Raw genomic sequence first — 27,843 nt, 5'->3', positions numbered from 1 at the left:
TTGTTTTAGTTCAGTATTTTATAAATTGCAAGTTGCTAGTTTAAAAAATAAATAAATAAAAGTTAAAATTATTTTTTTTTCTTTTCAATAATTATTTTTTAAAATTTATTTAAATTATTTATGTCTCATACATAATAAATAAAAGTTGTAACTAATATTCTAATACTAACAAATAAAAAATTATAAATAATTCAATAAATTACACCAAATAAGTTATAACATACTTTTACTACTCTTAAAACATTTTTTTGCTGATTTTTAATTTTCATAAAAAAATTCCATTATTTTAAAACACATTCTAAACAAATTTTAATATTAAATAATTTCTTCACTGGTTGTCATTTGTCAATTATAAAAATTGTAATTTCTTCGCTCATTGTTTTTGGATTTCGCTTAATACCAATCATTATTTGTTATAAAATAATGATATGCAAATAATAATAAAATTTGTAAATAAATTGATATGATTATTTTAGAAAAAATTAGTCTAAGGTCCCTCTCATATTTTTAATAATGAAAGAGATCCACAATATTATTTTATGATGTCTAAGGTCCCTCAATCCCCAACACTCATATATCACATAGAAATTTGATTCTTTTAAATCAAACTCCCTCTCTCTCTCTCTTCTTTTCTCTTTGCTCTTCTCTCTCCGACAAACTCTACTTCCATCATCTTAGTTCATCGTCGTCGTTTGTACTGGACCGGACCGGATACAGTAATCAAGTATATGACAGATAGTATGCTTCTAAGAGAGATTTTGATTGATGAGAATTTATCTCAGTATTCAGTTATAATGCTTGATGAAGCTCATGAGAGGACAATCCACATTGATGTCCTTTTTGGATTGTTGAAGCAGCTTGTAAAGAGGAGACTTGACCTTCGATTGATTGTCACATCTGTCACATTAAATGCAGAGAAATTTTCAAGTTATTCCTTTAACTGCAATATCTTTACAATTCTTGGAAGAACTTATCCGATGGAGATACTCTATACCAAGTAGCCAGAAAGTGACTACCTAGATATATCTCTAATCACTGTTATAGAGATCCACTTGACAGAACCTGAGCGTGATGTCCTCATCTTCTTGACTGGTCAAGAGGAGATTGTTCTCTCTCTCTCTCACAACTCATACACATATAAACATCCATGTATATAGTATGAAGTTAAACTGTTTGACAAAATGCTTCTTAGAACTCCAAAACACATAACTGTGAGATTTGGTTTGACAAAACTCTTTTTAGAACTGTAAAACATATAGCTATGAGCTTTGAAGCTAACCTGTTTGATAAAATGTTTCTTAGAAAAATAATCATAGAGAAAAATAATTACAATTTTCTCTAGTTTGTTCAAAACACAGAGAAAATTATAATTGTTTTTTTGTTTCTAGGTAGCCCAAATTTCTCTAGTTTGGTTTGATTTTGAATGACCAATAATAAAGAAGTTTAGATAACCAAGAAATATTTCCTGGTAGGTAACTAGAGAAATTCTTTGATTTTGAATGACCAATAATGGCTATGAGAAATTTGGAGAATCAGAAGCTTCTTCTGGAACCATATATCCAAAGAAAAAATATTAGAGAGTGAGAGAGAGTTTAGGTTAAGATGAGACTTGAACTTACTTTGTCCAAAGAAATTAGAGTGGGAAATCGAGAGAAATTTGGGGACAGTGGGAAGTCTAGAGAATTTGGAGAGAAGTCCAGAGAAATTTGGCGAGAATTTCTCTAGACAGTGGGAAGTCCAGATAAATTTGAAAAGAAGTCCAGAGAAATTTGAAAAGAAGTCCAGAAAAATTTGGAGAGAATTTCTCTGGACAGTGGGAAGTCCAGAGAAATTTGAAGAGAAGTCCAGAGAAATTTAAGTCCAGAGAAATTTGGAGAGAATTTCTCTAGAGATTGAAATTTCTCTAGATCAATGTATGAGGGACCTTAGACATTATGAAAATATTTGATATCCTTTATGCTATAAACTCTTAATACCAGGGACCTTAAAAAAAATTCTTATTATTTTAAAATTTATCATTTTAATAAAAAAGAATTCATTAAATTATATTTAATTACAAAAATATTACTATCACGGTGCTTTAATAACAAGTTATGCCTTCATTTTACATAGGCTTAAAAGCCTTAGGTTTAGGCCCTTAGCTCAAAGCAACTCCATTGGTCAACTCAAAGAGTATATTAAATTTAGAAATGAGTTAGACCTCACAAAAGAACTTCTCATATGCCACCTACACTAGCTATTAGCTAATCCTTATTTTTTAAACGCCACCTAATCCTCATTTTTTAAACTGTTGTACATGTATGTATGTATATCATCTTTATCTAGACAGTGGAGGTCTGGTGTAGTGACCTGAGAGACTCCCTCCACACATTTGCTCTCCAATGTTTCTTTGAGTTTCTCGAAAGCCATTAAAACAAACAAAAAAATAAAAATAAAAAATAAAAAAATTGTGGGTTATACTTACAGTTACAGGGTTAGTTTCCCAATGCGTTTTCTTTCTCTCTGATCTGACAATTTTCCTTATTCTTTTGTTTTTACTCAAAATGCCCTTTCTTTCTTTCTTTTTTGTATAAAATGTATATATCTTCCTTTTTGCCTATTTTTTATTTTTCATTATATTTTGGTGCCTTTCTTCTCTCAATTGAGTTCTACTTTTCAATGAGGATAATAATAGTACAAGTGTCTCTCTGCATGCTTTCCCTTCTTGGATGATACCCCTCACTCATCACTTGCTCCTCTGTGTTCTCTCTCAATCCAACTGCAAGGTTTCTTAAAGGGCGATTTTTTTAATTTCATTTTAAATTTTTTTCTATTTTTCTCTTCATACTTCGTGTACTCTACTCTCAAAATTGGTAGGGCTTGTGTGATCCTTTAAATATATGGGTCTTTGATTGATCAAACTCTATTTGCCAAATTGGTATTATACATATATATATATATATATATATATATGTATGTATATATATATATATATTTTCCTTCCTACCCATAATAATTAGTCCTTGGTGATTGCTTTGTATCAATATTATGGCATGAATTTTTAATGGGTTTTTCATTATTTGTTGCAGTTGGAAGGAAAGTACAAGAGGATCACCAAACTTTGATTCTATTCTTTCTTGAACCACTTGGAGACTAATCTTCCTCGAGCTCTGTGGTTTCTGATCATCACTACAATCCAACTTATGGGTTTTGCTTGTTTTCAATCTATCTCAAATGGGTCTCAATTAGATTGTCAGAAAAAGATGGAAAATTCAACACAATTTCATGTGATTTGTAGTTAGGAGTTGGTTGGTTGGGAGGAAAACAACAATATTTAATAGCAGCAAAGCTTGAAAAAAGGGCATTTGGGGGAAAGAAATGGAGGAATCAAATGACAAGGGTCTTGAAAGAGTAGTTTCACAGAAAGCTCTGCAAATGGGAAGTTCATTTCCATGTCAGATTTGTGTGGTTGGTTTTCTCAGTGGGGTTTGTCTCACAACACTCTTTCTGGCTGCTTTCACTTCATTTGATACCTCTCAGTTTGGTGGGATTTCATTTTCTTCTGGAATTACTTCTTGGAATTCAAGTTCAGATACTATTACTAGTAAGTTCCATTTTAATTTATTTTTCTATTTTTGTTATTCAATGTTCTGCTTCTCATGTTTTCATTGCAGTCCATTTACTGTGATCCATATTGGTAATCTTTTGGCTATGATATTAGAAAAATGCTATCTACACATAATTTTTTATCCCAAATAAAGTTAGCCTCCGTTTGGGAAGCGGGTTGGATTTTTGTTTTTTTTTTTTTTTGGCTATTTGAGCCTGGCCTTTTAAAAGCTTCGTTTAAGAAACACTTTTTGACTTTTTTGACTTTTTTTGTGAGAGAAGAGTATAATGATTATGAGTTAGGTATGATGGCTCAAATAGCCTATTCTGTCTTTTGTGGCTCAAAGAGCCAAAAAGCCCAAATGAGCTCTTCCCAAACGACACCTTAGTGTGATGTGGTTAATGTCGTCCATGAGTTTACTTTTCTGGGTAATTTAGTATTGTTATTGTTGAAGATTTTAATATGCGCTTTGTTGTGAGTTGAATTGCCTCATCTCATGTTCAATTTTCATTAAATGCTTTATTTTTGGGGGGTTATCCGTAAAACTGAGAAATTTATCTCTGTTTTTGTGCCTTTGTTAGATGCTTCTTTTTCCTGGTTACTCAATAGAACAGAGGTTTTTTTTTCCACAACAAAAAACTATTATTAATCAATTTTAAGGCCAAATTGCTGTGAAAATTTGATTATTAGCTTTGGAAAACAAAGTGTGGGCACTGTGACAAATGATGATTAGAAAAAATAAAATAAAATAAAATAAAAAATCCTGAATTCATTGAAATATATAAATTTCAGATAATAGTATATTGAAGATTAAACAAATGCTGTTTGCGAAAATTTGGCCACAGCTGCGAGAAATGTAATTTAGATTTTTTTTTTTTGAGGCCCAGTCAAACTTCAGTGCAAATTCATGAGTCAACACTCAACATATGTAATTGAGAATCCTCAAAGAGTGTACTTAAAGTAGTCTAAAGTGGGAATTACTTCTAACACAAAATTTCATTATTTCCTTATGTTTATACTTTACACAAAGTTGCTAGATCATGGTCTAGTTTAATGACTATCTGCTATAAAAAGCAAAGAAAAAAAAAGTAAAATAAAAGAAAAAATTAGAAACTAGAATAATCATTTGAGAGTTAAAATTTTCAATTCTTATGATTGTACGAACAGATTAAAAATTATATATGGCTGAAATTTGGGGTGTTTAAATAAATTTTGACTATTAAAAATGCATCATAAAAAATTGATGCATTTGAAGCCTATTAAAGTTGGAATAATTTCTAATTCATAATTTGTTTCTTTCATTATGTATCAAACTTGTTGCAAAATTTGATCCATCATGGTCTAGTTTAATGACTCATCCATTAATTTCACAAATGTTTCTTTCATTAGTGAAATATAGTTTTGATGGTAAGTATTTGCTAATGATCACAAATGGAGATTGTATTGCAGATATGGTTACAAATGGAGATTGCAATCTTAAACTGAAAGAAACGGAGAGAGTGATGTATTCACATGGAAGCTTCGACCATGAAATTGACGAGAGAGTGTCCTCCTTGTACTCAGCTTGGACTGCTTTATTAAATAATCCAACAAATAGTGAAGGCGAGTTGTTGCAAGGTGTTGGACCGAGCAGATTGAATGTGCCAAAAGCCCCTCACTTGGAGAACTGCAAATTGAGTGCACAATTAAATGAACGTCTCGATAAACATGTTGAGAATGAGAGCTTCCCTCTTTGGACAACATGGAAGGGATTCTTAGATACCTACCCGTTCTCAAATGATGCGCAGCTCAAGTTCTATAGGCGTCAAGCTATATCCGAAGGTGCTTATCCTCCTTGGGTATGTTTCCTGATATTATTAGTTTCGAGATAATTGGAAATGTAATTTTAGCTTCATCGGTTATATATATATATATATATGCAAATGCATCCACATATATGTATGTTTTTCTCATTAAGTTCATTTAAGTTCAAAACATAAAATTCATCAATATTTGGAGATAATTGTTTTAACTGTCAATTCAGTAAAGTCAAAAGCAAAAGAAACTAAAGATGATGAAATGATTTAGGTCAAGTTTGGTATCCCCTAAAAAATCCAAAAAGTCAAAAAGTCACTATCCTATTTAAGTCACATCATCTTATTTAAGTCACATCATCTCTCTAACACATCACTTCAAACCCAACCCAAATCCAACCCATATTTCATAAAAAGTCAAAAAGTACACTTATTTAGTCTTCCCAAACTTGGCCTTACTTTTGCTTTACATGAAATGTAAAGGCTCCAACTTGAAATGCAACAACAACAAGCCGAATCTCTTATATTTGAAATGTCATTGTTTTGACAGCAAATCTTTGGTTTTCTTTTTTCACATTTTCCCCCCAAATTCCTAATCTTCATAATTTTTTTTTTTTTTTTTTTTTTTTTTTTTTTTGCAGATAACAGGATCGGATGAAGAAAATTATCCCTATACTAGGAAAGTGCAGCGAGACATATGGGTCCACCAGCATCCTGTGAATTGCAGTGATCCTAATGTGAGGTTTCTTGTAGCTGATTGGGAGAGACTGCCAGGATTTGGTATTGGAGCCCAGATTGCTGGCATGTGTGGGCTTCTTGCTATTGCAATCAATGAGAAAAGGGTCCTTGTTACAAATTACTATAATCGGGCTGACCATGATGGGTGTAGAGGTATTACTGGCAACCGTCAACCATACTAGCTCTATGCAAATCCCTTTATATACTCCCTCCGTCTCAAAATATTAGTCCCTTATTCTATTTTTCATTGTCTCAAAATATTAGTCCCTTTTCAAAAGTCAAGTACAAATGTTAGAATTTATCTCCACCTACCACCTCCACTATCACACACTCCACACCTACCACCTCCACTATCACACACTCCACCTACCACCTCCACTTCACTCCTACACCTACTACCACATTTTCTTCTATATATAGGAATCCTTGTAATTGTAACATCAATCATACATAAATCAATAATACATCAGTTTTTCTTTCATGGTATCAGAGCAATAGGTTAAAGATTTTAGTGTTCTTCGCCTTCCGGCGGGCGGCAACCTTGCCTTGACCGCCCGCCGGATCTCAACCAATTCAAATCTCTCTCTCTCCCTCTCTCTCTCTCTAGTTCGATGACGTAAAATACACAAAAAAGTTCCGTCTCTGCCATCTTCTACTTTTCTCTCTCTCCACACAATATTTTGCTTTTGGAGATGTTTTTGGAGCCGCATTTGTAGATATGAATCGGAATTTGAAGGAATCTATGATCGGCGGGAGGAATATTCCGGCTGGAACTCAGCACCGTCGAGGTCTTAGCCTCACCGGAATGTCCAGAGATGCCGACGAGAACTTGGATTTATTCTCTAGGAATCGCCGGAGCCTCTCCGTCGCTTCCTCCGATGAATCTGACGTTTTGGTGAAATTGGGGAAACTTTCAGTTGGATCAGCAAAATTGGCTAAGAGTGGAATGGATGATCTATTGTCATCGGCCGAAGGAGGAAAGCATGACTATGATTGGCTTCTCACTCCTCCTGGAACTCCTCTTTTTCCTTCATTGAATGGAAGTGAGTCTCAACCACTGTCAGCTGCTCCAAGAAGCAGTTCCACGGTTAGATCAGTTTCTACAACTAAGGCTTCAAGGCTTTTAGTGTCACAATCAGAGAACAACCATCACTCAAGACCAATCAGAAGCAGTTCAGTGACTCGCCCTTCAATCTCTAGTACCCAATATAGTACCTACTCAAATAAATCCACCTCAGTCAATAGGTCAGCTTCTCGCCCATCGACCCCTACTCGTCAAAATTCAGCACCTTCTTTACCTTCCGCAGCAGCAACTTCTTTGTCGTGCTTTAAGTGCTCCAGCTTCTGGCAATGGAAACCTGCCTATCGGCAGTAACGGTGTCATTTCAAAAACGGAAACCATATCATTAGGTCTCCTGAAAACGGGACCAAAGAAGAGAATTTTCGGGACTCTGCAAAACTGAGTGAATTGGACATCTATGAGAGCTCGAGGTAGGTTCTCTCTCCAAGTGGTCTGCAAAGGAGGTATTACATTCTCCAAGTGGTCTAATTTTTATTTTTTTATTACTATTATTATTATATTAAATAATCAATGCACTCCACTTTCTTTTTTTTTTATCTTTATTTTATTCCATCTTTTGCAAAGTAACCGAAAGTTTGCACACCCATCATCATTATTTTATTTTACCCACCTTTTTTTTTATTTTATATCTATATATATATATCTCTCTTTTTTTTATTATACTATATTACCCATACTTCTCTTCACCTTTATTTTCTTTTCTTTTCAAACCAACAACCCAGATACATACTTATCTCTGCTGATCCCGCTTTTCCCAATTTTATTTCTTTTCTTTTATCTTCCTTTTTTTCCTTTTCATTAAAAAAAAAAAAAAAAAAACAAAAAAAAAAAAAAACAAAAAACAAAACACACAGAGGCATAAACTGCACCCCAAACTCCTTTTATTCATGTCGGGGCTCCCCCCGATCACCATTTTACACCAAAAAACAAAAAAAAAAAAAAAAAAAAAAAAAAAAATACAACAACACACCCCAGTGGGATTTTTCTTCTCTACTCTGCTGCAGACCTCTTCTTCTTGCCTCCGTCCTGGACGGTCCTTGCCGGTGTTGCCTCCGTGTTTCCTTGTCCACCGAGCACGTTCACTCCCCCATACTCCTCCACTGCAGCATATGGCGGCCCTCCAAATCGGAACATAACGGTAGCCTTCCGCTTAAGCTCCTTATTTTCTGCCTTCAGCACACTTATCTCTGCTCGCGCATCCTTATACATGCGTTGGAGCAGAGCCAGCTGGGAGTTTAAATGCTGCACCTCATTTGTCCTACTCTGCAGCCGGTTCGACAGGTTTGTGACCGCCGTCATGCTTTCCACACATGCCTTCAAAGTATACTGATTGGCCTCCACATCCGACTGCACTGCCATTCTTTGCTCCACCGACCGCATCGGAAAGTTCAACGGAGCAAACTCCGGGGCGCTTGGTTGAGGTTCTAGTGCCACCGCACCAGTTCTCTCTCTCGTTGACTCGTTGAGGTCGGGAAAGAGGGTGAGCAGTGCACGGGAAGACGAGGACGAGGCCATTTTTCTGGGCAACAGAGTGTTACAGCGTATTACAGAGTTTCTCTCTCAGCACAACAGTGTTACAGCCTCTCTCTCTCAGCACAACGAAGAGTTTTACAGAGGATTTCGCAGGTTTTTTGCTTCTGCCTCGGCCTCAGGCTCTGTCATGGTTAAATAGCCGAGGCAGCCACGCGCATCGCGCGCCTCTTGACGCCCGACACACTGGCACGCCTTTTCATGGCACATCTTTTTAATAAAGTGGACACGCCTTTTTATGGATTGGGCACGCCTTTTGATGGCACGCCTTTTAAAAAATTGGGCACACCTTTTGAGGGTGCACTTTAAAAGGGTCCGACAAGACTCTGTAAACTGTCCCGACATTGATTCCGGTTAGTTTCTAAAAGGGTCCGACAAGACTTCTAGTTGATGAAGATTGATGAGATGGATGGTCTGCTGAGGTGTGAGATTCCACCTGTGTACGGGCTTAATTCGAACAAGGAGCTATGAGGATTTTTTGTTATATATTTATTTCGCAATCAAAAATGCTTTAGAGCTCTAATATAGGAGCTCTAATAGCTCTAATGGTAATGTAGGACCCACTCTGATGTGATGTTTGTGTCTTGCCTTTTTTTTTTTTTTTTTTTTTACTACTTAGACACATCACTAGAGCTCAAATTAGAGCTCTAGATTTAGAGCTCTCTAGCATTTCCCTAACATATATGAAAAATGTTTTTGAACCTAAAAGAGATTTAAAATATATATAAAAAAATAAAGAGATAATGTGATTTAAAAGAGATTAAAAATTAAAAAGCAGCTTTTAACTTCTTTTCTAAAAGAGGCCTTAATTTTGGATCAAAAACCAATCCTAAATGATGTGTCATTACTTAGGAACTTATTAAAACATAAAAATTATTTAATAAGTGCTTGTCATGTCATTGGATATTGATTTTGGAGTTTCACAATGTTGAAAAAATAGTTTAATATAGGCATATTTTTTAGTCCAATTTTGAGTGGGCCCTAAACGTCTTTTGAGGTGGATCCGAAGAGGTGAAGTGTTCCTTGCCGCGTGACAAGTCACACGGTGAATACGGAACGTCAAAATCATTTATGAGTGAATGGGAAATTGACGTCGTTTTCGGGTCTAACATTAATTTTTTAGATAAAATTCATTTGAATTTTTTCAATAAAAAATATTGTGGGAATTTAATTTAAATTCTAAATTCAAATTTTAGGTTCCTAAGTGGTTTCCTAAAGTTTGTAATTGTGGAAATTTAATTTAATTCTAAATTTAAATTTTGGGTTCCTAAGTGATTTCCTAAAGTTTGTGCCTCTTTCTTTATTTATTAAACTATTTAAATAGTTTAATATATATATATATATATATATTCCAAATAGTTATTAATAATAAAGTTCCTAACAGTTTATTTGAAAAGTGTCCATTGGTGGACAAACAAATGAACTGTTAGGAACTTTATTATTAATAACTATTTGGAATATATAACACCGTTTATCTATTTACTATATCCATTTACTACATCTAGTAACGGCATAACTATTCATATTTTAGGCCAACTTGTTACATTTAAATTTTTATCTCCACCTGAAATGCTAGAATTAAATCAATTAAAAGATTGTTCTATTTCTCATACTATTCACAGACTAACTCGACATTTAAACTTTCTTAAAGAAGAAATTAATTATAAACGTATTGACCAACAATTAACTGATCCCGTTCTTATTTCTCAAATTAATGATTTCAAATTAAAACTAGAATCAACTGTTTGTTCAACTTTACCTACTGCATTTTGGCATATATTGTAATAAGATGAATATATATATATATTAAACTATTTGAATAGTTTAATAAATAAAGTAAGAGGTACAAACTTTAGGAAACCACTTAGGAACCTAAAATTTGAATTTAGAATTAAATTAAATTCCCACAATTACAAACTTTAGGAAACCACTTAGGAACCTAAAATTTGAATTTAGAATTTAAATTAAATTCTCACAATATTTTTTATTGAAAAAACCCAAATGAATTTTATTTAAAAAATTAATGTTAGACCCGAAAACGACGTCAACTTCCCATTCACTCATAAATGGTTTTGACGTTCCGTCTTCACCGTGTGACTTGCCACGGGGTAAGGAACACTTCACCTCTTCAGACCCACCCCAAAAGACGTTTGGGGCCCACTTAAAATTGGGCTAAAAAATATACCTATATTAAACCATTTTTCCAACAATCCCCCACATGAATGGAATTTGACGGAGAGAAAATGCAACAACATGATCTAATTACAAAGAGTATAGAAATAGGAAATATTCTGCAAAGGATAGGTAGCTTTTGGCTTTGAACCTTCCCTTGTGAGACACTACCGGATTTACTAGCTAACAAGTGAACATGATGTCTTGAATTGTTCAGCCGTTTGTATAAACCAAGACAATAGAACTCACACAATATATTCCCAGACACAGTTTAGTTCTCACTATTGTGTTCATTTTGGCCCTGAATAACCTGGTCGTTTATGAGTGCTCTAGAGAATTGTAGCCCTTCACAAATCTCACAGAACCGGCCCAATTCACACTCACATAGGTGATGCTTATGAAGAGTATCCTGCCATACTCCACTAGGTTTATCTAGATATAAGAATTATGAAAATTTTACTTAACCTTAAATGCTGCAGTCGTCACTATTTCATCATAGAAATGGGTAGGAGTTTAACTCCCCAGTGATCCTTTTGAGTCATTCACAACTCAGTTGTCCCATTAAACCTAGATCTTGGGATCTCCAGTCAACTAGGTTAGGTTGCTGTTGTGGTAACTCTTATGTAATAGGCTTAAGTCTCATTCCCCTCGATGAATTCTCAACTAACTCTCTTACTAACCCTTTGGTTAGTGGATTCGCTGTGTTGTCTTTAGACTTAACATATTCTATGGAAATAATTCCATTAGAGAGTAGTTGTCTTACGGTGTTATGTCAACGACGAATGTGTCGTGACTTACCGTTATACATATGACTATGTGCTCTACCTATAACTGATTAACTATCACAATGTATGCATATAACAGGCACCGGTTTTGGCCATATTGGAATATCTTCAAGGAAATGGCGAAGCCATTCTGCCTCTTCCCCTGCTTTGTCTAAAGTTATGAATTTTGATTCCATAGTAGACCTAGCAATGCAAGTCTGTTTGGAAGATTTCCAAGATACAGCCGCCCCACCAAGAGTAAAGACATACCCACTGGTGGACTTTGAGTCTCTTGTATCCGATATCCAATTTGCATAATAGTATCCTTCAAGTACTGCTGGATATCTAGTATAATTCAGCCAAATATTACGAGTAAATCGGAGATACCTTAGAACCCTTATAATAGCTTTCCAGTGTTCTACTCCTGGATTACTCGTATATCTACTTAATTTACTTACTGCATAAGCTATATCCGGGCGAGTGCAGTTCATCAAGTACATTAAGCTTCCAATAATTTGGGCATACTCTAATTGAGAAATACTTTCCTATACATTCTTAGAAAGATACAAATTAACATCTACAAGTGTTATAGCAAGATGATCATCATCTTTGCTGAATTTGTCAAGTATTTTCTCAATGTAATGAGATTGTGACAAAGTATATCCTTCTGATGTTTTGGTAATTTTCATACCAAGAATTAAATCAGCAATGCCCATGTCCTTCATGTCAAAATGTTTGTTCAACATTTTCTTGGTAGTTTTAATCATATCATTATTACTACCTATGATGAGCATATCATCTACATAATGACATACAAATACATAACCTTTGTCTGTATTTTTAATATAAACACATTTGTCACACTCATTAATTTTAAATCCATTTGGTATCATTGCCTTGTCAAATTTCTCATGCCATTGCTTTAGTGCTTGTTTTAAACCATATAATGATTTAACCAATTTACACACTTTCTTTTCTTTCCCTGGAACAGAAAACCCTTTTGGTTGTTCCATGTAAATTTCTTCATCTAACTCACCATTTAAGAAAGCGGTTTTAACATCCATTTGATGAATTTCTAAATTGTATAGAGATGCAATGGCAATTAGCATTCTAATGGATGTTATTCTAGTAACCAGTGAGTATGTGTCAAAGTAATCAAGACCTTCTTTTTGTCTAAAACCTTTGACCATAAGTCTTACCTTGTATTTGTCAATTGATCCATCTGCTTTCATTTTCCTTTTGAAAATCCACTTGTACCCAAGAGGTTTACAACTTGGTGGCAAGTCCACTAATTACCAAGTGTGATTTTGCAAGATGGATTCAACTTCACTGTTGATAGCTTCTTTCCATAAAGGAGCTTCAGGACTAGATATAGCCTCTTTAAAAGTTAAAGGCTCATTTTCTAACAAATATGTTAGAAAATCTGGACCAAAAGATTTTGAGGTTCTAGCACGTTTACTACGCCTAAGTTCCTCTACCTCATTTTGATCTAACTCTTGTTCTTGATCATGTTCTTGATCCTGACTAGTAATAGTATTATGAGATCTTTTATTGTTACTAGTCTCTTGTCTAGTCTTATTTGGAAATACATGTTCAAAGAAAGATGCATTTCGAGATTCAATAATAGTATTTACATGCATTTCGGAATCTTCTGGTTTATGAATCAAAAATCGATATGCACTACTATTCTTGGCATAACCAATGAAAATGCAATCAATGGTCTTAAGACCTATCTTAGTCCTTTAGGACTAGGAATAACCACTTTAGCCAAACATCCCCACAATTTTAAGTATTTGTAGGATGGTACTCTACCATGCCACATTTCACAAGGTGTTTGATTCACTTTCTTTCGGGGTACTTTATTTAAAATATAATTAGCAGAAAGTATTGCTTCCCCCCACAAGTTCTGAGGTAATCCAGAACTTATTAACATGGCATTCATCATTTTTTTTTTAAAGTCCTATTTTTCCTTTCAGCAATTCCATTTTGCTGAGGTGAGTAAGGAGCAGTGGTTTGATGAATTATTCCATGTTCTTTACAAAACTCACCAAAAAGTAATTCATATTCACCACCTCTATCATTTCTTAGTTTTTTGATTTTCTTACCAAGTTGATTTTCAACTTCAGTCTTTGTTGGCTACATATTTTGTACAAGCCAATTACAATTCGACGCGTGGCAAAGTAAGGGTAGTACGGGAAGACTATTCAAATCTTCGATCCTGATCGTACACGTGGCAATTAGTATTGGTTGTTACGAGATCTGAGTAGCAGTGGATCAGCAGAGAGATACAAAGTGATGTGGTATCATCGGTTACTCACATTTGAATTCAAATTTAGGAGGGAAGCCTAACTGCAAGTGATGGTGTTATGGAGCTAAAATTGAGGCAACATGATCAGCGATTATGGAGGAGCAGTTTGACGGTTGGAAATACAGTTCGATGGTCATCCTTAAGCAGTATAAATAGCAGAGAAGGCCCCAGAAAAGCCCCTCAGACTCAGATCCAAAAAACCAGTCTTATTCTACTTTACTTAGTTTTATATTTCCTGTTCTTTACATTCCAGTACTTTAAATTCTGCACTGCACTTCATTCATAGGAGTAGTTTCAAGTAGATTACCGCTGTAAACCTCTACGAGAATGAGTTTGAATCATTGTAAATTTTTCATTCTAATGAAATGCTTTAGTTGTTCTTTATTTGATTGATATTTTTGCTTAATTTTCCTAAATCAAGCCACCAGTAAAAGTCCTCTTCATTGAGGCTGAGAGAACTAAAACACAATCGTCTGATAATTGGTTGGCAATTAAATTCCTGTAAGGACTGATTGATCCTTGCTGGTACACTCGCAATTACAATAATAACCTTCGAAAGCCAAAAAACCAACATATATTTTTGGCACGCCCAGTGGGACCAATTGAAATGGCTAGACGTAGGAGACGAGGAGAAAATAAACGCCTAGAAGAAGGCGTGGAAGGAGAGGTAGAGATACCTAATCCAGAGGATAATGTGATAATACATCCTGTGGAAACTCCCATTTTATCAGAACCTATGGTCGAACAGACCAGTATTTCAGAACAAGTACCATATGTTCGTAATATTGGACGAGACCAAGGAATTGGACCATCCACTGTTCCATCTACTCAGCCAATGAATCCATGGGGTGGCTTAATAGATGCAATGGGACAGCAATTAATGAACACACTGGAAAGGTGGGCAACATCCTTTTTGGATCGAATGAATAACCACCAATTAACAAACGTAAGACACATGGAGGAAGTTTCTAATGTCCCTCAGGAATGATTGGTTAGAGATAAACAACCTATGCAAGTTAATGGACATTCTAATGGTCAAACTAGTAATCAGAACTGTGAAAGACCATCACCTCAATCTTGGTACGAGCTTATTCCGAGGCCTATAGCAGGTCAAAATGCCTCAGTATTTAACAGTAAAGCCATGCAATTTGGTGGAACTGGCCCAGTACAAGAAAATGGCATAAGAATGGTTCCAAATCCCACGTTCGAAGCTATACCTGGCACAAGGGGGTTCACTAATCCCTTATTCGAATTTATACCCGGGTGATTGGAAGGTTTTCCTACAAATGGAAGAGACACAATACCAGTTCCAGCACCTTTCGCAGGACAAATTCAAAGGGGTTACCCACACCCCCAACAGCAACCTGCACCACAGGGACAACCAGTCCCTAACATACCACCTTATGGACCAAGAGGACCATAAGCACATGTTTGTCCACCAAATCCTGTGTTTGTTCCTCCATCAGTGGTTCAGCAGGCACAAAATATGATCCCTAGAGACCAAATTGCTGACATCGTTAAGAAGATGTGTAGACCGATGACTCGGGGGGTCCAGACTCCTGTATACAGAAAATCAGACCCAGAATGGGTAGATAGGGTACATGAATACCCAAGAGGTTTCAAGATACCAGATTTTGCCCTTTTTTATGGGAATGAAAACCAATCAACAGTAGAGCATATTGTTAGGTTTGCTGCTCAATGCGGTGAATTCACTAATAATGACTATATGAAGCTGAGACTATTCCCAAACTCTCTAACTGGGAGAGCATTTGTATGGTATATTAACCTTACACCTGGCTCAATCCAAACTTGGCAACAAATGGAAGAGGCATTTCATGCCAAATTCTTCTAATCGGAGCCAGACCATGGCAGACCTGGCAAGGTTGAGTCAAAGGCCTGAAGAGAAGGCTACTCAGTTTATTGCCAGATTTAAAAGGGCTCAAAATAAATGTAGAGTCATCTTGCCAGAGCCAGAATTCGTAAGATTGACTCAAAATGGCTTAGAGTTTAGGCTTCGAAAGAAGTTTGACTCAACAGAGTTCAGGGACTTAGTGGAACTAACTTACAAAGTATCTAGGTATAAAGCATTACTAGAAGAGGAACAAGATCAAAATAATGCATCATACAAGACATACTACAAAGATCCTAACTATAAGATTGATGCAGCAGAGATTGTGGGGAAAGAACCTGTGATCTGTGAAGCATTAATTCATAAGGATACAACAATTGACCAGCAGTTTAAAAAGAAAGACCTTCACAAGAAATACTTTTTCGATTTAACTAAGGCAGATGACATTTTTGATCATTTGCTTGCGGCCAACTTCCTTAAGTTACCAAAAGGGGTTAAAATTCCATCTCTTGATGAATTTAAAGGGAAAGTATATTGTAAATGGCATAATTCTTGGTCTCACTCGACTAAAAACTGTATTGTTTTTCGAGACAGGATCCAAGAACAAATTCGGAAAGGAAGTTTGAAATTCCCAGCCAAAGCTGAAAAGGCCATGGGGATCGACAGTAATCCATTTCCAGAAATTGAAGAGGTGGCAGCCAATGTCATTGTGCCAGATTTTCAGAACCTGCCTTTGAAAAAATTGGAAGAAGTCAATGTGCAGATGCATGTGGCCAACCAGACAACTATTAAGAAAGACACTGGAAATCTACCAGCTATTGGACAAGGTTTCTCATACCAGAGGGAAGACTCTGAGGAAGAAGCACTGGATGACGATTCCTTAGAAGCAGCTGTAATGCAGATGATGTGTCCTAGATGCAGACTAAGCTACGAGTGGTTGAAAGGACTTCCAATTGATGGGAAGCAATACTACAAGGATGTGCAGAGACGTCCTAAACCAACCAATGCTTACAATAAAAGGCCATATCCATCTGGTGTCAGGCAGCAGCCATTGAGGGTTGAACCAACAGCTGATAGGATGCATTCCAAAGGCAAGAGGCCTTTACATGAATCCAGGCCGCCTAATTATTACAGAATGGAGAGTAGTCATTCTGAGAGGAGATTGGAAAAATGTTCAGTTTATGGGATCAAAGCCAGAGATTGGCCCCTAGACCAGCCTCACGCAAGATAGAAAGTGGACACCTTCATCGAAGGCCTGAGTTAGGCCCAAAGCATGAAGTCAGGACCAAGCAGTGGCCTTCGCAGCTAGCTTCGAAGAAGGCTTCGAAGGAAAAAGGAAGTAGTTCAACGGCAGGGTCAGTAGGTTCGTGGGTACCTGGGGTTCCAGACTGGTTTGTAATGCAGAACAAACCTAGGGAGGTGTCTACCCAGAGAGAGGTTGCTGGAAACCAAGGTAGGATAATCAAACCTCCTTTGGTGGCTCCAAAAAATTGGGTCTTGCTTAAGCACCCAAAAACAAAGGAACCAGATATGGTCCCCGTGATTTCTAGATCACAAAGGAGAAAAATTCAGCGTAGGTACACTCAGTACCAGCGAGACCTGAAAGAGAATGGAAAGAGTTCTTTATTGGTACAGATAGAAGGAAAGAAGAATCTAGAGTCAAACCATACTCCAAAACCAACTCTACAAGGCAAAATGGGTTGCAGCAGAGAACAGTTGGCTAAAATTCACTCTGAACTAAAAGCCAGAGAGAAGTCCAGTTTAGCGGGATTGGAGAAGGCATTGATGGAGAGTGACAGCGAGACAGAGAAAGAAGTTGGTTTGAGCCAAAGGAAAGAAATGTCTGGGGAAGAAATGTTCGAAGCCTTCATGGCTGAACAAACATTTCTAGTTGAAAAACCAGTTGTGACAGACCATTCGAAGGATGAAGTACCAGAGAGCAGCATGGAGGATGCTTCTGGAGTAACTGAACAAGGTGGCCAAAAAGAGAAGTAGACGCAACCAGCCATCTAATTTGGCTCAGTGTCAGTGAACATGGTACACATACTACCGCATGAATTCCAAGCTGGAGATGAGAATCAAGAGGGGCAAGAAATTGACCCAATTCCAATCTCTAGCAAAGACTCACAAGTGAGTATGGTGCAAGATAATTCCGGAATGGTTACCCCAATGAAAACTGAATATGAGAGTGAAGAAGTGGTAAGTATTAACCTCTCGTATCCTTTTAAATATCCCTCGAATTCTATGACACAACATTTTAAGCCTTTGTATATTAAGGCCTTCTTCGATGGGATACAGTTGAACCGAGTCTTGGTGGATAATGGGGCAGCGGTGAACTTACTACCGAAATCTTCCTTAAAGAAATTAGGGAAAAAGAATCTCAGGTTAGTCCCAACCAGTACAACCATTGCTGGTTTTGCTGGAGACAAACAGATGGCCTAGGGAATTCTATCCATCAACCTGAGTGTGGGAACCAAGGACTGCATGACGGCGTTCTTCGTCATCGATATTAATGCTAAGTACAATGCTTTACTTGGTAGAGATTGGATCCACACTAACAAATATGTGCCTTCCTCTTTGCATCAGAAAATAATAATGGCCCTAGGCAATGGAGAGGCAGAGGAAATTGATGCAAATCCTCAACCTTTCATAGCCTGCGCAGACTTCGCAGAGGCCAAGTTGTATATTGAGGGAGTGGCACCACTCAGTATACTGAGGAAATCTGATAGCTTAGTCGAAGTGACGGTTGATGAGGAAGTGACACACCTGAAGCACTTAGTCCAGGAGAGTGCTGATGAAGAGGTGGTCGTTAAAGATGACAATGATGCCTGGTTGTAGGCAGCAAGATGAAGCACCAGAAGCCAAGTCTTTGGCTTTAATTAAGTTTTCAATATTGGATGTAAAGTCAATAGTCCAGAAAGTGCAGGAGCAAGAGAAAGAAGCCATGATAATTGGCTACAAGCAGGAGCAGCAACAAGCCAGAGTTTTGGCCCTTAATAAATATTGTGCATTGGACATAGAAACAAAAGTCCAGGAAATACATGAAGAAGAAACCTTGTGGACAAACTTTGTCTATGAGGAGGAGGGTAAAGAGGTTGAATCAAAGAACCTGGGAATAGAACACAGTAAGGAGATTGCTTCGAAGCTAAAAAGAATCAAAGAAGGAGCTGTACAACAACCCATTTATATAAGTGCTTGGTTGAATACTCTTGACAGGAACCAGTTGTTGGTTATTCTGAGGAGATATAAAGATTGTTTCGCATGGTCTTATAATGAACTACCAGGATTGGATAGGTCATTAGTGGAACATAGACTCCCTATGAAGCCTAACTTCAAGTCATACAAGCAAAAACCAAGAAGAATGGGTCCAGAAGTGATTCAGAAAGTTAAGGAAGAAATTCTTAGACTACTCAAGGCAGGCTTTATTAGGACAGCCAGGTATGTTAAATGGCTATCTAATATTGTGCCTGTAGTTAAAAAGAATGGTAAAATGAGGGTATGCATTGATTTTAGAAACTTAAATCTAGCAACCCCAAAAGATGAGTATCCTATGCCTATAGTAGATTTGCTGGTAGACAGTTCAGCAGGGCATCAAATTTTATCAATGATGGATGGGTACTCTAGTTATAACCAAATCTTCATTGCGGATGAGGATGTTCACAAAACAGCATTCAGATGTCCTGGAAATATTGGTACCTTCGAATGGGTTAAAATGCCATTTGGTCTAAGAATGCTGGGGCTACATATCAAAGGGCTATGAACACTATCTTTCACGACCTCATTGGAGGGTATTTAGAGTGTTATATTGATGATATTGTAGTTAAGTCCCAATCCATGGAGGAACATCTGTTTCACTTAGAAGCAGCTTTCGAAAGAATGAGAAAGTTCAAGTTGAAACTCAATCCTCTTAAGTGTGCTTTTGGCGTATTATCTGGAAATTTCTTGGGCTATGTAGTACACAAGAAAGGAATACAGATTGATCATAATAAAGCCAAAGCCATCATTGAAGCCAGACCCCCATCAAGTAAGAAGGAATTACAAAAGTTCCTTGAACAGGTTAATTTTCTTCAAAGATTCATTTCTAACACTGCAGGAAAAACTAAAGTATTTTCTTCCTTACTAAGGTTAAGAGATGAAGAGGAATTTGTATGTACAGCAGAGCATCAAATTGCTTTCGAAGGAATCAAAGCCTACTTGGCCAACCCTCCAGTGCTGATGCCACCAAAGGGCGATAAGCCTTTGAAGTTGTACATAGCTGCAGCAGAAGATTCATTGGGAGCTTTCTTAGCCCAAGACAATGAAGAAGGCAAGAAGTAAGCTGTTTATTACCTTAGTAGGTTTTTAAATTCTTGTGAATGTAAATATTCAGCTGTAGAAAAGCTTTGCCTTGCATTGTATTTTGCTGCAATGAATTAAGATATTATCTTTTGCCTACAACTGTCTTGGTAATTGCAACCACAGATTTAGTTAAGTATATGTTATCTAGACCTATGTTGAGGAGAAGAATTGGTAAATGGGTATTAGCCTTGTTAGAATTTCATTTAGAATATGTTCCCCAAAAGGTAGTGAAAGGACAAGTTTTAGCCAATTTTTTGGCAGACCATCCATCTCAAACAGAGAGCCAAGAGATAATGAAACTTGGTATGGCTAGTGTTAAGCTGTGGCAAATGTGGTTCGATGGATCGAAAGCCAATGGCCTAATTGGAATTGGTATAGGGATTAAGTTACTACAAGGAATAGAAACCACACATGGTTTTAGAGTGGATGAAACTACTTGTTCTAATAATCAAGCTGAATATGAAACCTTGATAGTGGGATTGAAAATTCTTATTGGATTACAAGTACATGCAGTTGACATATTTGGAGATTCTCAATTGGTGGTTAACCAAGTGAAAGGGATTTTCAAATGTCAAAGTATAAGCACGTTGCCATACTATGTTGTTGCATTACATCTGCTTTCTCAATTTCAAATAGAAAATGTAACTCATGTCCCAAGATTCTTGAATAATAGAGCTAATGATGTGGCTCAGAAAGCTTCGAATTTCAAGATGAGGGATAATACTCAAAGGGACATAAGCCAAACAACATACCAGAAATCTATATCACCCTTAAATAAAAGGAATGTGGTCCTGGAAGTCAATCATAATGACTTGCAGGAACAAGATTGGAGGCCTCCAATAATGCAGTACTTGGCTGGCCCATCCTCAAAGGCCAGCAGAAAAATTAAATTACAATTTATGCAATACATCATATATAACGATGCTCTCTACAAAAAGGGAGGAGATGGTTTATTGCTGGAATGTTTAGGCCCAAAAAAGAAGCATTAACAGCTATGGCTGAGGTTCATGAAGGCATCTATGGTGCTCATCAGCCTGGTGTGAAAATGAAATGGCTGCTTCGAAGGCATTCTTACTATTGACTAACTCTCCTTAAAGACTGCATAGAATATGCAAAGGGTTGCCAAGCATGTCAAAAGCATGGCACAATAAGGCATGTGCCCATAGCTGACCTGCATGTAGTAGTAAAGCCTTGGTCATTCAGAGGATGGGCCATGGATATGATGGGGAAAAGACACCCACCCTCTTCGAAACATCATTGTTTCATTTTAGTAGCTACTGATTACTTCACCAAGTGGGTCGAAACTAAGCCATACAAGGCTGTAGACCAGACTGAGGTCATTTGATTCATCAAGGATTTAATCCATAGCTTTGGCATCCCACAAGCTATAACTGTTGATAATGGGACTGTGTTTGATGGGAAAATGGTGAGGTCTTTTGTGGCAGAGTTTGGAATTAGCCTTGTTAATTCCACCCCCTATTATGCACAAGCCAACGGCCAGGCTGAATCATCCAATAAGTCCTTGAAGAAAGGAATACAAAAGGTTGTGGAAGACAATCCTAGGGATTGACATAACTTATTGTTGGATGTATTATGGGCTTATAGAACTTCCCCAAAGTTAAGCACATGAGTTACTCCTTATGCCTTGGTGTATGGGCATGATGCTGTATTGTTTGTGGAAATTAATGTTAAGTCTTTGAGAGTAAGATGCCAAGACCAGCTAGATCCTGAGTAATACCATCAGAGTATGTGCTTGGAATTAGAAGGAATAGATGAAGCCAGAATTCTGGCATTAAATAGCATTCTCTTTCAAAAGAAGAAAGTAGCCAAAACTTACAATAAGAAAGTCAAACACATTGGCTTCGATGAAGGTGATTTGGTGTGGAAAACCATACTCCCAATAGGGATTAAAAGCCATAAGTTTGGCAAATGTTCACCTAACTGGGAGGGGGCATACCAAGTCCATAGAGTCCTTCTTTTTGGAGCATACCATTTGAGAAATTTGAATGGATATGTACATCCTAAAAAGATTAATGGCAGGTATTTGAAGCCTTATTTTCCAACTATATGGGAAACACAAGGAGAAAAATAAATGCCAAGTACAAGAACACAAAAATACTCAAATGATAAATAAGAATTTGTTTTTCATAAAAAGTTGAATACATTCTGCCATAAATTGGCCCAAAAATCATTACAATGCCTCAGTTGTTCTTTTACAATAGATGTTCTAGTTTTAAAAGATGAAAACAACTGAATGGCTGTAGTCATTTCTTGCTTTCGATCGGCCAGTCCTTGGTTGGTGATCAGCAACTTAGTATCAGCTTGGGCTAAAGCCTGGTTGACTATAGATAACTCCTCCTCAAGTTGAGCCTTCATCTCCAGTAGTTGAGTGCGAAATTGGGAGACAGAGGAATGTTGTCCCTTCAGCTCTGATATCTCAGCATGTACTGTTGAAACAAGGTCCTGATCTCTGACCAATTTCTCCTCTACAACCTTGGCAGCACAATAAATATTGATGTAGAAGTCAATAGTAGCTGCTGCCTGAGATAGATGACTTGCGACAGACATGCCGGATTGCTCAACAATTTTGCAACACTAAAGGAAGCCATTCCTTATTATAGGTCTCTCTAGGGCCTCGAAAGGAATCCTTGAAAAAGATATCAATAGTTCCAGGTAGTTGTCCAAATCTATCAGAGGTGTAGAAGGCTTACTACTGGAAGAAGGACTCTAAAAAATTTCTAGTAAAGAGTCAGCCAAAACTAATGGCTCAGCTTCATCATTGGCTATTGGAGAAGTAGAGGGCATGTCAAAGAGACTGGCTAGTCTCGCTTCAAAGACATCTACCTCAACCGTGGACATGAGGGATGCAGAAAGGGTAGTGGTGGAAGGCACAGAAGACTGCATGGGGATAGGAGAAATAGATGGAGCATCTTCAGCAGTCTCTATGGTCCTAGCCACCAATAGGTCAAGAGAAAAAGGGCTGGAAGTAGGTAAAGGTAATAAACCATGGGTTGGAGAGCTACCAGCACCCTCTGTAGGGGAATCAACTACCATCAGAGATGGAGCAGCAGGTGAAACTTCCTTAGGAGGAGGGAGAAGGGCAACGCTCGAAAGAGAAATGAATTGAGGTAGATCCAAAGACAAGTAAGGAAGATATGGATTTAATCCAAAAAAAAGAGATGCAGGAATGCTTGGCCTCAAGGAGGATACATTGAATGTAGGCCTAGGAAGTGTGAGCATCATCTGAAGATTCCTCACATTTTGCATCTATTCAACTTCAACTGGAACTGAGGGAGTCCTCATTGGAAGAATAGGTTCAGTAGTTGTTTCTGCAAAAGAAGAGAAACACCAAGAATAGGCTCAGTAATGTCAAGTTCAACACCAAAATTTGATAAGAGGGAAACAATAAAGGCTTGAAAGAAGTTACTTGTTTCAAAAGTGATATCAGCAATAGGAGAGCTTCGAAGAGAGTAGTGCTCAGCAATGTGTTGCTTTTTTGCAGCCTCTCTCTGGATTGCATCAGCAGCAGCAGCTTCATCTCTTAAGAATTGCTACTGCCGTCTTTTCTCAGCTCTCTCAAAGACAATTATGGCCCTGGAATGTTCTTGTTCCACTACCTTAGCAGCCGCCTCATGAATAGGGTCTTCGACGAAGTCAGAAGGAGAGACAGTCGTTTTCCTTCTTTTCCTTATTGGTGCTGGCATTTCCTGTTCTTTCTTAACCTCTCTCTCTTCAAGATGGGATTCAGACTCTTCAGGGGCAAGTTCTTTTTCTGCTGCTTTGGTAGCTGTCCCAGGAATAGGGTTTTCGACTAAATCAGCAGAAGAGGTAGTCATCTGCTTCCTCTTTTTCCTCTGCAATGGTACCTCCTGTTCTTTCTCAATCTCCCTCTCTTTGGTGTGGGATTCAGATTCTTCAGGAGTAAGTATCAACTTTCTTTTCTTTTTCTGTTGTTGTTTGTCCTTGAGAGCGGCTAGAATTTCAGTCCTCTTAGGTGATTCTTCTTGTGGAGACCCTGTACCAAAATGTATGAGTGTAAAGGAAGCAAACAAAAGAGTCGAAAAGAAAAGTGACCTAAAATTACTTACCCCTTTTTGCAGCAGCTCTAGTGACTCTAGCTGGAGGGGGTGAGGCTGCAGGAACAGTTTGGGCAACTGTGGAAAGAGAAGGCATGTTCTTAGCTGTTGCTGATTTAGCCCTAGAAGTCACTCCTAACCCTATCAGTAAATCGTGAGGGTGTGCTGATAGGCGCACTTCCATGTTGACTGACCACCGGTTTTGGAATCTTTTCAAAACCAAGCCATATGGAAGAAAGGGGACAAATGTGAACTCATATAATTCTTTCAGCAGTCTGAATGTAGCTACCTCTAGCTTTGATCTGGGTATTCTCAAGTCTCCGGCTGTAAGATGGACATTCAAGAGACTGCAAAGTGGAACAGGAATCTCCTGAGTAAACCCAAATTGCCTGACAAACTGAGAAGGGCAATACACCTCAGCTATACATTTATAAGCTTGAGGGTTTAAAGTGCCAATAAACAGCTCCCTTGGTAGCAAAATAGAAGCCCACATATCTTTGTGAGGTGAAATGGAACATTCTTTATCAGCCAAAAAGGTTTACAGCCAAGCAGGTCCTTTGCTGGCATCAAAGGGACAAAAGAAGGTGGGAGATGGAGAAATAGAGAGTTGGTGAAAAAATGTGAGGTAATAAGCAAATGAAGCAGGATAAAGAACAATCCTAGCATACTTCTCCCCATAAGTGCTAGGGTCCTGAACAAGGAATCTTAAGCATTTGGGATGCAAGTCAGTGAAATAGGCGAAGAGCCAAAGTTGGAGCACCCAAAGGGGATCCCTTTCGTTCACATCGAGAGGTTTCTCACAAAATTGGGAACATGCTCTATAAACATGGCCTAAGAGGTAAGGAGCCAGGGCTATACGTTTTTTCAAAACAAGTGCCTTCGCAAGTGGAGTAAACTCAGGCATAATCCTCTGAGATGATGTACAAAAAAGAAATTTACACAACCAGTACAAAATGAAGGAAAAAAGTTCTCTATCCCTGTAATAACCCTCACCACTGCTTACCGTTAACCATTGATTACCGTTAAACTGAACTGATTATGACTGATAACCGAACTGCTTAAAGTACTGAACTGACTGACTGAAAACTAGAACTGAATTGACGGAGTATGTACGTGGAATTGCATTCTATCTGTTGATTGTTTATTTGATCTGTTCGTATTTTAGTGTTTAAACTGCTAATTGAAGGGCTTATCGGCGGCCGAAGCCAGAATTGATTGATGTTTTATGATCATCATAATTAATGTGATTTTATGGTATATTTATCTGAAAACTGATTAGGTATGATTAAATTAGAATAAATATTGATCAATTGCTTAAGTTGGCCTTATTTACCAAACTACCCCTAGTGGCCACTATCTCAATATAACATGTGAGCCTTGTATACACTTGAAACAAACATTTTCCTCAGCCCTCTTCTTGTTCTTGCCGACCTTGAGGGAGAGAGAGAGAGAGAGAGAGAGTAGATTTGTTCTTGAGGAATTGCTTGGTAATTGAAGTATAGATTGCATATTTGAGCCCCCAAACCTTGACTACAAGACTTAGGTAAGGATTTCATCTTCTCATTCTTGTGTTTGAGCTAATTCTTGCATGGTTCATGTTAAATTGTAGAGCTAAGCCTTGTTTTAGTTCATACATGTTGATATAGAGCATAATTCATGCATGCGTGTTAGTATTGTTGGATTTTGAGTTGAGTTCATGGCAAATTGTTGCATGCATGTCCATATTTTGAGTGTAGGCCATGATTTCATCATGTTTTGGAAACAATTGGCTCCTTAGAGCATCAAATTGGAGCTTCAAAATGATTTGAATTCATGCATATTTGCATGTTCATATTGTTCATGAAATTGGTTTGAAATTGGGTTTCAATTAAACACCCTTGGGCTTTGATTTCTCAAAATTGAGCTTTGAACCGTGATATTCTATGTGTTTACAAATGTTTTCTGGAAATTCAGCCCAAGAGGTCGAGTTTTGAATTGTGAAAACTTGGTTTTGGCTTGGAGGTGCAATCTGGAATTCCCAGATTTTGCACTTCCGCTCGAGCGGGGAAAGTGGCGCTCGAGCGTGGAATCCGAGCATCCAGTATTTCTCTGCACTGTTTTACAGTCCGCTCGAGCGGAGGATTGGGCGCTCGAGCAGAGGATTGTGTCTCAAGCTCGAGCGGGAGTCGAGCGGAGATTTCACCCATCCAGTACTTTTACAGTACGCTCGAGCGGGAAAGTTGACGCTCGAGCGTGTACCTTTGTTGCATGTCCGCTCAAGCGGGTAAACCTGCGCTCGAGCGGGACTCTGTCTTGCTGAAACTTCTGAAACTGCTTTTTGAGTACATCTTTGCATCCTCATCCCATCCTAGGCATTCTTAGGCCTAGTTTAAGGCATCTCATTGAGGGCTTAGATGTAGAACACACCGAGGCAAAGTAGGGATTAAGTTATTATCTTTCCCAACTGTGTAGCTTAGAGTGTGTTCAATCTGTTAACTGTGTAGGGTTGGCGACTGGGGAGACACGGTCTAGCATACTGTCACCCGAACTCTGTGAGTAACGATTGTGTAAAGATATGTTCACAAATGATTATCTTCTGAACAATCGAACTGTACTGTTTTCTGAACTGATTACTGTTAATTGAATGAATGTATGTCCTATATTCTGAACTGTATTGTGGCATTCTTAGCACCTACTGTTTACTGTTACTGTTACAGAGATCTCTGTCGGTTCCCTTGTTGGAACCACTACTGTTACTGACTGATGGCCATCAATTACTGCTCGGTCTTTTAAGACCTACTGTTTACTGTACTGTTATGCTAATGGATGTACCGTATATGACTGTACTGCCTGAATGACTAAAATATTGTTTAAATGAACTGCTTTCATACTGTAAGGACATTCATTCTTAACCTCTTTACGCATTATGTTATTCACTGGGCTTTAGCTCACTGTTCATATATATGTGTAGGTGTACAGGCACCAGACCGCGGCTAGGAGCGTCAGGGTTACTCCAGTTTTGTCAAGCCAGCCTATGTGCCTCACTGCGAGGTTCCAAGCCTATTTTGCCAAGGCTTAGGGGTGTTTTAGATTCCCCCTTCTGTACCGTCTTACTGTTCTGTATAGACTGAATGTTTACCGTACTGTTATGCAGGGATTGAGTCCCTAGTCTGAATGATTGTAAATATTGTGTATACTGTTCTGTACTGTTTATGTATGAATGTATGAAAAGTCTTTTTGCATACAGATTGTCACAGCTCATTGGGCATTGTTTCTTTACTGTATTGGCTTCCGCCAGGCCCTGTACTCTGTTTTACTGTACTACTGTTCTGCAGGCCTTCGGTAATCTCGGATTACTGGCCGGTTACGGTGCTAAACCCATAGGGCCGGGTTTGGGTCGTGACAATCCCTCACGGGACCTACCTTTTTATTTTCGGCCTTTACAAAATCACTGTAGGAGGAGTTTAAGGGTGGAAGGGAGAACTTAACAGAGAGGTCTGGATAACTGGGAGTGAAAGGAGAGCCAAGGGGTGAAAGCCCTAAAAGATGGCAAATATCAAGAACGGTGGGAGCCATCATGCCACACTGAAATTGGAAAAAATTGAAGGCCATGTTTCAAAAACAAAGAG

The 27,843-nt window shown here is 37.8% G+C and overlaps 1 protein-coding gene across 6 annotated transcripts; it reads left to right on the top strand.

The window, feature by feature from the left end:
- Window positions 1-2,319: 2,319 nt before the first annotated feature.
- Window positions 2,320-27,374, top strand: LOC145788984 (uncharacterized). Of its 6 annotated transcripts, none has more exons than XM_082883391.1 (5): window positions 2,320-2,473; window positions 3,069-3,583; window positions 5,036-5,424; window positions 6,021-6,270; window positions 13,791-14,356. In XM_082883391.1, exons 2-5 carry the CDS (start codon window positions 3,358-3,360, stop codon window positions 13,925-13,927), a joined length of 1,002 nt encoding a protein of 333 aa, XP_082739517.1. In that variant the 5' UTR covers window positions 2,320-2,473; window positions 3,069-3,357; the 3' UTR covers window positions 13,928-14,356. The 6 variants fall into 6 exon arrangements, with proteins under 6 accessions (XP_082739517.1, XP_082739522.1, XP_082739520.1 ...); XM_082883396.1 differs by lacking the exon at window positions 13,791-14,356 and adding an exon at window positions 27,186-27,374 and having other exon boundaries at window positions 2,342-2,765; XM_082883394.1 differs by lacking the exon at window positions 13,791-14,356 and adding an exon at window positions 26,719-26,789 and having other exon boundaries at window positions 2,342-2,765.
- The last annotated feature ends 469 nt before the right edge of the window (window positions 27,375-27,843 follow it).

Source organism: Camellia sinensis, chromosome 8 (genome assembly GCF_055761805.1).
Source record: "Camellia sinensis isolate YWXY chromosome 8, ASM5576180v1, whole genome shotgun sequence".
Taxonomy (NCBI): domain Eukaryota; kingdom Viridiplantae; phylum Streptophyta; class Magnoliopsida; order Ericales; family Theaceae; genus Camellia; species Camellia sinensis.
The sequence above is the reverse complement of the archived record's forward strand: the minus strand, read 5'-3'. Positions and strand labels throughout refer to the sequence as shown.